General features: G+C 43.5%; 1 protein-coding gene across 1 annotated transcript; it reads right to left on the bottom strand.

The window, feature by feature from the left end:
• Positions 1-2453: 2453 nt before the first annotated feature.
• Positions 2454-11296, bottom strand: TMEM59 (transmembrane protein 59). The gene is made up of 8 exons (XM_084266351.1): positions 11104-11296; positions 8493-8598; positions 6298-6392; positions 5948-6100; positions 5583-5667; positions 5185-5269; positions 4295-4403; positions 2454-3531 (listed from the first exon to the last, which is right to left on the bottom strand). The coding sequence occupies exons 1-8, from the start codon at positions 11293-11295 to the stop codon at positions 3376-3378; spliced, it is 981 nt and encodes a 326-aa protein (XP_084122477.1). The 5' UTR covers position 11296; the 3' UTR covers positions 2454-3375.
• Between the last annotated feature and the right edge of the window lie 58 nt (positions 11297-11354).

The following is an 11354-nucleotide window of genomic DNA, read 5'->3' as shown; positions in this document are numbered from 1 at the left end:
GGAAGCTCTCTTTTGGGTGGAAACACCAAATGCCAAGTAGCAAACAGCCCCCAAGCCTGGGCACCTGCTACAGTGTGGAAGAACAGCAGCCCAGGGATTAAAACCTGCACGTGTCAAACTCTGGATCTGCTTCTCTAAAGAGAAAGTGTTAGTTTCTCATCAGAAGGACTATTCTGAGCCTTCAGAAAGCTTATTAGGTGAGTTTGCTAAGAGTTCCACCTCACAGCCAGGTCAAGCAGGCTAGCTCTGTATACCCAGAGAACAATCTATGATGGAAACATTTAAGACCTGGAGTAAACCCACTCCTAGAGGTACATGTCCATAAGGCCTGACACCTATCACCATCTATTTCCCACACCCAGGTTATCAAGCTCAACTGTAGCCAACCAGGCAGTGGAATTTGAGAGCAGTTGCCCCACATCAAAGACCACCCATAGCTCAGATAAATGAGTTCACAAGAACAAGGTAAAAACACACAAGCAAGATCTTCCTTAAGTAGAAAAGAAAAAGTGTCTTTGCCAAAGATCAGAGAGGCTGAAGAACATAGACCAAGGTATCCAGTATGTTAGGAGATAATTGTTAATTCTAGCACCTAAAAAAAACACCCAAGTCCCCCCCAAACACACCACAGCTATTTCTGCCAGCCACGAATCTCACACACACTTGAGGGTTGCCTCATTTGTGTCAAGATGATTCCCTTTAAAATCTGCTACAAGTTCAACTGAACACATGCCTAAAGAGAATAAGAAATGCTTTCCTCCTGCTATTTCAATAATTTAAGGCCCTTCCTTTAAAAAGTGGTCTTGGGCAGAGATCAAACCCAGATTGCAGCCTCTGAAGATGTCAGGAAGTCCAACATTTAACAAAAACTGAGTAGGACAAGGCATTTTGCAAAATCAAATGCCAAGAGAGCTTAAATAGTCCATTTAGATTAGAAATCTTGAGAAACAGTCCAATTACTGCAGCCTAGCTAGTGTCTGATTTTGCTGAGGGAAGACACGCCGACAAGAGCTTACAACTCGTAACAAGTTCTTCAGACTCTGGTTCACTCTGGAAACAGCAGTGCCAAGTGACAGATGCCACAGGCACAGAGTTTCCTGTGACCTAACAGCATGTTGTGGAAACACCAGCTTCACTGCACAGATCACTTACCTGAAACTTGAAGAGACATAAACCCAAGGAAAATCACAGAATCACAGGGGTTGGAAGGGACCTCGAGAGATCATCGGGTCCAACCCCCCTGCCAAAGCAGCTCCCTAGCTCATGTAAATAACCCTAAAACTTGTGGGGTTTCCCCTTTGTTGCAGACAGATACACCACCACATAAAAGCAGAAGCCATTTAACTCAAACCCTGGAATCCAAGTAATGAAGTCAAACACTTTGGAAGGGAGTTTTGTGAAATCTAGTCACAAATGTAACAGAGGTCGTACTGTACACATGAGAAACAGGCAAGGAGCAGTGTTCTTAGGGAGCTGTAATGCTCCCTCTGCAACTACGTATTGCAGTGAAGGAAAACACCTGAACAGAAGTGAAAACATTTCCATGTTAGCAACTCAATTAGAAAAACAGGAATTCTGAAAGTCTGTCCCAGAAAGGCAATCCCCAACACCACAGTGCTAAGGAGACAGGCAGTAACTGCTGAAGTAAAGTCTGTATCTACAAATAAATTTAAACACACCTTGCACAAATGGCATTTGATGCCACTCAGAGGGGAGCACTGCACTGAAACATCTCCCACCCTGGGACTGTGAACAGTGTTCAAGAGTCACACCTGAGGCCTCTGCAATAACGCCACCCACACACAAAGGTACCTGCAGAGGCTGCTGGCACCCAAATTTCTGGGCTACGATGTTGTCCCACTGAAGAACTTAGCATGAAGAGGGAGGTACCACTAATTTAAGACTTCAAAATAGTTTCTGCATGTTGAGTCAAGTCTGAGTAAAACAAACATTTCTTAATGCTCTCAAACCTGACAGAAAACCTGCTCCAGCACTTCTCAGCTAGGGTCTTCAGCACCCATACAGACCTCTTAATGCAGGCTCCTGCTTAGCTGCCCCTGCAAGGCCCCATCACCCGTCCTTGCCCAACAACCATCAGCATTACAGTCCAACTAGGAATGACTGCTGAACCAGTTTTAAAATACAGTCTTCCCTCACTGTTACCTGCCCAAACCTCTAGTCTCCCTAGAACCCAAAACCTGAAGAGGTGTCAGGTTTTGTTTCAGCTTTTTGTTTTTAAACCTTCAAGGGAGTTCTGTATACTCAACAAAATATGATGAGCTGAAGATCATGTATCCTAGCCAGCTTTCAAACCCTTAGAGACCTTACCATAAATCCCACCCCACCCCCCCAGTTTATCAGTGCTATGGGAACCAACATATTAGGAATCACCTCAAAAAAGAAAGCTGCAAAAAAAGGTATTAGACAGGAGGAGCCTTGTTTGTTGTGGCTGCATTAGTGAGTCACATACCAAAATCAGGTCAGGTTGCCCACGAGAGGAGCTCTGCAGACAGGCTTCCATACTGAATGCACAGTCAATAACCAAGCGTAGCAAAAGGCTATATAGTCAACGTTTTCTATACAGTCAATTTTATTTGTCTGCTCTCAATTCTCAGGAATCAACTTGTTTCTGTAAATGAAGTTACAAGACTAGAATCGTTAAATCAAGAACAGAAAGTAGAATTTCTTCAGGAAACACAGGCGCTGACTTTACAAGCAATTTAAGACTGAAAGGCTAACGCTGGACAAAGTAATTGACCATGTTCTGTGTTGGAAGGGGTATGTCCAGAAGCTTTAACAAAGTTTCCATCTGTCACAAACTGAGTTCTAGCCTAGGGTACCTCACAAAGGCTTTCCACCTCAGATATTGCCACACTGTAGAAAAAATAGAGATATATTTGGGGAGACGGGGGTTGTCTGTGCATGAACATTAACAAGTACAAAAATTCAGCAGATAATTTTATAATATTTCCTCTTAACTACAACAGAAAGTGCAACACTAAAAAGGCATCTCCTGCCTACTTAAAATTCCTTATAACCTTTTACAAAGCTAACTCTGAATGTACACATTACATCCTAGAACACACAAGTAAGTTTGAAAGTGTCGTGGCAGAAGTATGGAAAGCATGCTTACAGCTCTTGTAAGCAAAAGGACACAGCAAACACCAGTGAGGAATGATTATGCCTGGAAACAAACCTAAATTCAAGATGTCTGAATCTTCACTACTAGTTGAAAATCCCACGACATTTGTTGATTTGTAACTTTATTTGCATTTAAAGACTGGCTGCTAAGCTTCTTATCTGAAGAGCCACCACAAACAATCAGGAGTTGCTAGCTCTGTTAGAATTAGTCTGTTGGATCCCATGGAGACTTATTTAAATGGCTGATTGAGCCAGATTGACTTTTGTAGGAAGAGGTCCTGCTTCTTCATGTTCTTCAGTCTTGCATCTAACCACAACAAGTGCAGAGGATGGGTATCTGTTCAGTTTTTGTTCATTCATGTATTCCAGATCTCCATAGATGCTCAGCTTCTGAAATATTTAAACAATTTACTTTCAGACAAAGACTCTCCATGCTGTGAATAAAATGCATTTTGTTATGCAACTGCATTCCTGGTCCTGATGGCTGCAGTCCTTTAACACAAGCTAACCCAGATTTCTGTAACATCTGAAATTCATGGTTGAAACTAGATTTGAGTCCAAAAGAAGCGTGTTAAATCTGCCAGAACAACAGCAGATACAGCATGGTGCTTGTGTAACAGCTCCTTTTGTTTGCAAATACTGTGAGCCTGGCTTATTTCAGAAGTGCAGGGATCTCTCTGGGCACTAGAGATGCTAGTTCAGCCCATTCCCCCTCTGATGACTTTGTGCTCACTAATAATATGCTGTCACTTGTGGTCTCACTACTGATCCTCCTGGATTAAACCTGTATGGTGTTCCACCCACCTCTCAGAACAGCTTTATTCCCAGAGAAATTTGAAGCTGCCTCCATTATTTGTTAAGAGCAATCTGAAGGTTGGCAAGAGGAGAGTGCTACAAACCAGAACACATCATATCCGTGCTGCCTGAGTAAGGCACAGAGCACCAACCAGCCACAGGGATAAGCAAAAATCGTTCAGCTCTAAAATAATCATTTAATTAACAAAATTACCACACCCACAAAATAAAAAAAATCCCCACCACCAAACTTTTTCTAGCTGAACCTCCCCTCCACGAGTTTCTTGGTCTCTAGACAGCTGTAACATAGAAGTAATATAGCAAATTCAAAATATTGGGAGTTATAAAGCAGTGTTACCTCAGATGGAACATACTGCTCTACAGCTGTAGCTACAGTTGCACAACAAATCCAGAGCAGCACCAGCACAGACAGGACAAGCGTAGTTGTTAAAATCCAGCTGGAATTTCTGAAATGAAAGGAATGTTACTAGATTTCAGATACTGAACACAAGACAATGCATCCTCTAAAAGGTCTGGCTCGAGTTTGACTCTGTTTCCTGCTGATTCATTAGTCTCTAGCTCTTCCAGCTACATAACTCACTACTTCAGATTCCTGGGTACTCTGATGCCTACTTAGTATCTGACTTGAAAGACAAAACACTTGATGGATTCTGTTTATCAGGCCCTAACCATCCTCCCATCTGCAGTTTTAAAAACAGAGTTTCTGTTATGCATTTGGGGTGCAATTCACTGATCCTTCCTGGATCCTGAAGGAGAAAGCAATCAGACTAAGGGAAAGAAGAATCAACATGTTGATCTTCAGCAAGGCTTTAATAAAAATATACTGGGCATTTGCAGCCTGGAAATGAGACCTAACAGTGTCCTTCATGTCAGACAAGCAAAAAAAACCCCACCCCACAAAATAAGTGCTTTGCCCTGAAACACATCCAGAGCTAAAGAAGCGGCAAAACACAGTATTGATTAAACAGCTCACAGAACACACTCAAAAAACAGTGTGGGAAATGATCAATACAACGTTTGCTGGAAAGGGAAAGGAGAATCCAAGTTGGCAGAACAATTGCAAACAACACGGGGCGATGGGGAAAACTAACAAGAATCAGATACACAATTTTAACTGCTCTGCATCCTGAACCTGACAGGCTTGCAGCACTCTCAGATCCTGCAACAGTACCCCATAAAAGGCCACTATTCTCCTCACCAGGTCCAGGCAGGCTAGAATGTACATACATGGAAAGACACTTGAAAAAGCTGTCACTTTCTCGCTCCTCAAAGAGTCCTCGGTATGTCTGTGAGCTTCCTGGGCGGACCTCGGCTGAAACACAGGAGCAGAAACAGCAGTCAGCAGAGCAATGCAAGAGAAGACCCACATGCCACACAGTTTGTCTACACAGACAGCACAAAAGGAAGATTTTAAAGCAGCCCCAGCTTGCAGGTTTCTTCTCCCAGCAGTTTGGTTTCTACTGCAGACTTTGCTGCGTACACACCGGGCAGCCTACACAGCAAACAATTACACTGCAGCTTTCCCAACATTTGCTTTTATGTGCCACCTGTAGCTTCTTTTTTTGTTTTCTTGCCTGACAGGCAACACTGGCATTTGCTCTTCCAAAGCACAAAGAACAACTTACAGGCTGTTTTACTCAGCGACAAGGATCCTCTTGTATCCCCCGTTTCCTGATCAAGCTGTGGAACATACTGTACTTCTGGCTTCGACTAAAGCAAAACAAGGAGTTAGGGGATCTTGCTAACAGGTTTTCACTGATTTTAATAGTTTAAATTTTCACACCTAATACAGAATTTAACCTTAAGACATGCATCACTCACACACATTTGCTTTTAATTATTTTCACCCTCCATTAGCCCTAATGGTAACAAAATACTATTAAAAAAACCCACTTCTGACAGTGCTTCCCAGTCTTTTCTGTGACTGGAATAAGCAGAGTTAAACATCTAGCAGCCAGAACATCTTAATCTCAATGAAAAAAGGCAGTACCTGGAATATGACAATTTTGCCATCATCTGCTTGAAGGTAGAAAGTCCAGGAGGATGTTATGAAGCTCTGAGCTGAATCCATCATGTCACTCCAGAATGATCTCACCAGTGTCAGAGGAAAGAGGAGATGAATTCTTGGCATCAGGGACATTAACTGCAAGCACAACATTAACTGGTTTTCCATGTTATTAAATGAAAAGGACAGAAGTCATGGACTTGCTCACCCCTCACCCCAGGTCTAGATTTCAGTCCTTAGAAGGTATCTCTTCCATTTGAGGAAATTATGAAACAGGAGAACACGTTGAACAGAAAACAAGTAGGTGGTATTTGAAAAACATGTCATCTACTTACTTGCTCTTGCCTTAACTCAGCAAATGGCAGTTGGTTCTGGCATCCAAGATGGCAAGCATATTGTTCATCAGATTGGGAGTATGCTTCAGTACAGGCTGCAAGGGAGAAGTTCCCCAAATGAGAAGATAAATTCTTCTAGTTAAGAAAACATTTTCAGTACAAATTGGATCAGAAACAAAGCAGCAGTTAAAGGATTCACAATCCCATTTGCAGGGAAAGAGATGGCAATCAGTCCAAGGTTCACCTCTTATTTGCTCTAAGCTCTGATGAAGGCTAAGGAATCAGAGCTTAGACAGATGAGAGAGTTTAAATCTGAATGCAGTCAGAGCAACTGATCAGAAACATTAACCTGGACAAACTCAGGGATGCAAGTCTGCATCAATCCTCCCACTATCACATCAGTTTTTCCTCTACATATCATGTAAAACCTAAATATTTACCTCAAACAGCAGAGATGGAATCCTAAGAAGAACAGAGGGAGCATCAGTCCATTAAATCCCTTTGAGGTAACAACAGAAGTCATGGCATCACAAAATAGAGCATTTTCCTGCTAGTGTGGGGAATACAGCAACTGCTTTGAAAGTATTACTTTTTAAATTTTTAATTAAAAATTAAGCCCACTCTTTTTTTTTTTACAGATGGTTTCTAATAATTGTTCACTAAAGAGCAAAAAGATCAAGAAATCTAAATTATTCAGAGAGAATTATTTAGGTGATTCTGCACATGGAGGAATTGGGGTATAGTTCTCCCCCAAAACTCTGGAGCCTAGGTGGACAATGTCACAGTACTTCCTGAACTAAAGAAACCGAGTGGCAATGCAGAGACTAGCAGCTCTCCCAGTTTTCTGCAGGAACAAACAGCTAAGACACTGGCAGGAAGCATGGCATCAGCAGCTAAACGTTTGAGTATTCAGCTTGTAGCACCTGAAGAGCCATTCCGTGGTAAAACTGCCACCAAAGTAGTGTTTGCAGGCATAAATAAGCATTGCAAGACAGAGTTGAGCAGATCAGCCAAGAGGTATCTTGCCAAGCGCAGAATACTTAGTCAGGGCACCAACCAGTGTAACAGATTACAGAACATAAGCCAGCAAAAGACAAGAGTCTTGGGAAGGAGAGTTAAACCAGAAAGTAAGCAACTGTTCAATTACCTCTACATGTGGTCTATTGCTACATTACCCTTTTTTATGGCACTCTTTCTTGTGCAGTTTGACAACTAGATTGACATGCTGTATCACAGCTATACACAGTGTATGACACAGTAGAGCATTAGCCCATTTCTAAAGTAGTTAATGCAGTTGGGGATCACATTAGCATCTTTGCACATCAGGCTTTCTACTTACATACCTTCCACCAGCTCCTGGAGCTAGCAACTAGCCCTCTCGGTTTTATGAGCTGCTGAGAGGACAAAAGCCTCCTTTGAGTACTGGCTTGGTGCTTAATTGTATTGGAAATACAGATGGAGAGCTCCTCCCTTTCCTGCTTTGGGTGGTTACATCCCACTTACTTTCTGAATAAAACCGTTAATCAGCGGCCTCAATATCCTTGGGTGAAAGCTCTCTAGGATTCCAAAAACAGTTGGCCTACAGTACACATGTTTCACCTTCACTGTGAAAATTTTGCTCTAACACAGGTAACCTGAGAGAATGATCACAAATATTTACTGGCCTATTTAAAACAAAACACCTACCTCATTCCCAAGAGTTTAGCTGGAGCTAAACCTCAGTATACAGCCTAGACCATAGGCAGACAGCACATTAAGATCTGTGCCCTTACTCCATCTGAACAATTCATTTTTATAAACAAGTTTGTCAGGAATGGTAAATGGGGGTGATTATTGCTTGGAATTATGAAAGGAAACGTGTTCATTTGCCTAAACTTCTTTTCCCCAGCCACTCTGTGTTTTCTATTTATAATAAGATGAAGTATTTCTAATTTCTTTAGAGAGACTGATAATACTTAAGAAATCCAGGAAAACAACATCACTAAGGATCAGGTAAGAAGAACCTTGCAGAGAGCAGACAGCCTTTCCATAAGGCTTTTTTATATCTTGTATATAACCTTTAAGAAGTTGTTAAGCAAAACCAGAAAACAACTGAAGTAATCCCACCAGTTTAACACCACCCTTTCAAATATTCCTGCTCTTCCCTCTGTAATGTCTCTGGTTTATGGGATGTTGAAAGAGCACTGAAGCCTTACCAGAGTCGCATTCCAGTTTGGTTCGATTCAAATCGATGCCATCGTCCACAAACTGGCAAATGGAAAAGAGTCTGCAGCCTCGCTGGCACGCGTACAGCTCCTCTTCCTGGGAAGGCACAAGAAAACACTTGCATCCCTCTGATCAATTAATTAATTATAAGAATTTTAAGAATAAATTATCAGAAAACAAACAATTTTTGGGTTTTTTTTCCAGAAGTGCTATAAAAAGCCACCACCAGAGCACCACCCTCCTTCCCTCCACTAGATCGAGAAGCCAGCTAAACATAACCCTCTGGAGCATCTGGAAGAAAACCAAGCTGCAGCTCTTTAGCACTGTAGTATAGCTACTGCTTTATTTCAAGCAGATCTTTTCAACCTGTGGTAGAGCAGAACTGGAACAGCAAACTCTATTTTGTAATTCCAGTCCTACAACTCACAAGCGAAGTTATATTTTTTAAAGAGACATTGGTTTTAAAAATAAGAACTATAAAAAAAATCACTGAATTTTAACCTTACAGGGAGTACTCTTCAATCTCAGAACTTACAACTGTAGAACCCAACAGCAGCAGACAAAACCCCCAAACTTCTTTTGACAGCATATTACAACAGATCTACCTGAGAGAACTCTCAAAACAAGAGATTCTCTTCTTCACTATACCAGCACCATGGTGAACGGTTTACTTGCCAAATCATTTATTTGAGATACTGAACTGAAGGGGGGAAAGCGCTTCCTCACTGCAACTATTAAGATCATGGAAATATAGAAAGCCTACAGCTAGCATTTCTTCTGTCCACAATCCCAAAGGGATGGATGCACACTCTCCACATACAGCGCCCTCCACGTTGCACAACCAAAGACGGCCTCTGTTACGTGACGTTCCGACTTGCGATCACGCCCCATCCTGAATCAGATCCATCAAAAGTACTCCCTACAGAACCCCTCAGGCAATGGCAGCCGGTTGCTATACAGGTGGAAAACTGACTCCAAACTAATATAATGAAAACCAAACACACCACACCTTGCTGGGAAACCTGCTGTAAATGAACTGGCCATTGTTTGTCTCCGGGAGCACAAGTTCGCCTGCTTCAAAGGCACAAAAGTAGGAAACCATGAACAGAAAGTAAAACTTAACTCCACCAACCCTGACAAAACAGCTAAGATCTTTGCAGAAAACCACCTGTATTTTGGTATCAATACAGAATTAGCTTTAGGGGAGAGATTTCTATGACAGCCTTCCATGAAAGGCTTCGTGAAGTTTGTCTTCTTTTCCAATGACAACGGGATTCCACAGGTAGTTTTGCAACAAACAGAGGACTAAATATAAAGGAAGAGATGGCCATATTATTTGACAGGTCCAATGCACAGCAAAGAATTAAAAAATACAGTAAAAAAAAATCATAGAAACATCAGCTTTCCCTGAACTTGAAAAAATCCTGTAACAGAAATAAGAGCAGTGCACCAAAACCATATGGAAATTATTAGGACCATGTTTAGCCCTAATTTATCAGGTTTAGTTCCTTCTACTATTGTCACATGTAGACAACAAAACACACAACATGCCCAGATCTATGTTTACTTGCATCCCACACAACTCCCTGCTGCTTCTCTCCATGGGGACCCCAGTATCAGCCACGGAGTCACAAAATCCAATTTAAGTTCCACATGAAATCAGACAAAGTCCTACCACACCACATTGCCACCACTTCCACTTGTCTGCTGCCCTCGTGTGCAATCCCAAAGACAGAGTGAGAGCTGTCATTTTTTGGTAATGAAGTATTATTGCCAAGAACCAGGAAAAATCTGACTTTTGGTACTAGATTTTCCAAATTCAAACCAACAGCTCAAAGCTCACAAAGCCTGGCCCAACAGGAGTGTGAAATTTGATTCTCATTAGACACTACTTTCGTTTTTTTCTTCATGAGATCAAAAATGAAAGTTCCACACAAGCAAATCCAAACACGGGTTGAAGGTTCTGACAAGCTCCTCATTTATCACCCCCAACTGCCACACCTGCACCCTGACTCAGGATCTTTGGCTTGTCATGGACACAACACTGTTTTAGTGCCCAAGTCTAACTACAGCTGCCTCTTGAGGAACCAGAGGATCAAAACCAAACAGCAAACCCTCAAAAATCCACAACAGCACCCAGTGCTACCAAAGCTATGCTTTGAAAGCAGCATTTCTCCGGCAAGCTGCAGCCTAACCATCCCTTTTCAAAACGATGCGTCTATCTCTAGTGAAGCCCTCCCTGCTTTGAGGGGACGGAACCCTAAGCCAGAGGAGATACGCCACGGAAGAAGAGGAGCAAGCTGCTCCCGAGCATGAGCTTCCCTGACGTTTATCTTTACTTAAAGGCACGTCCAGCGCTGCCTGATAAAACCTGCAACGTGCCCCAGGGAAAGCTCCCGCCCCAGAGAGGGAAAAAGAGACGAGACGGGGTTTCAGGGGGAGAGGGGCAAGCGACAGGCCAGGGCTCGGCCCCGCAGGCGAGGCTGAGGCCGCGCTGCCCCGCAGCACGGCTCCGGGGGGAGAGGGAGAAGGGGAGCGGGGTCGGGGAGAAGGGGCCGCTCCGCTCAGCGCGGGGAGCCGTGAGGCAGGGCCCGCCCGTACCTTGGGGTAGGTGTGCAGGGAGTAGGTCAGCTGGCAGGCGCGGTGACACGACGCCGTGTTGCCCAGCACGGAGTCAAAGGCCTCGGACGAGGCGGCTGGCAACGGCCCGGCCGCCGGAACGCCGCTGCCACCGCCCGCCAGGAACGCCAAGGCGAGAGGCAGGCAGAGGAGGCCGCCCCGCCGCGCCGCCATCTTCCTCCTCCCTCAGGCCCCCCCACCGCCGGGCCGGCCGCTGGGGGAGTATCGCGAGA

Source organism: Gallinula chloropus (assembly GCF_964237585.1).
Source record: "Gallinula chloropus genome assembly, chromosome: 6".
Classification (NCBI taxonomy): domain Eukaryota; kingdom Metazoa; phylum Chordata; class Aves; order Gruiformes; family Rallidae; genus Gallinula; species Gallinula chloropus.
The sequence above is the reverse complement of the archived record's forward strand: the minus strand, read 5'-3'. Positions and strand labels throughout refer to the sequence as shown.

What these genes read in the sequence shown, in the direction of transcription:
- TMEM59 (XM_084266351.1), bottom strand. Translation starts at nt 11,295, where the DNA reads ATGGCGGCGCGGCGGGGCGGCCTCCTCTGCCTGCCTCTCGCCTTGGCG. An exon ending in CCCTGCACACCTACCCCAAG is followed by an intron (nt 8,599 to 11,103) that starts GTACGGGCGGGC and finishes GTGCCTTCCCAG; the next exon opens with GAAGAGGAGCTGTACGCGTG. An exon ending in TTTTTCAAGTGTCTTTCCAT is followed by an intron (nt 4,404 to 5,184) that starts GTATGTACATTC and finishes CTTTCATTTCAG; the next exon opens with AAATTCCAGCTGGATTTTAA.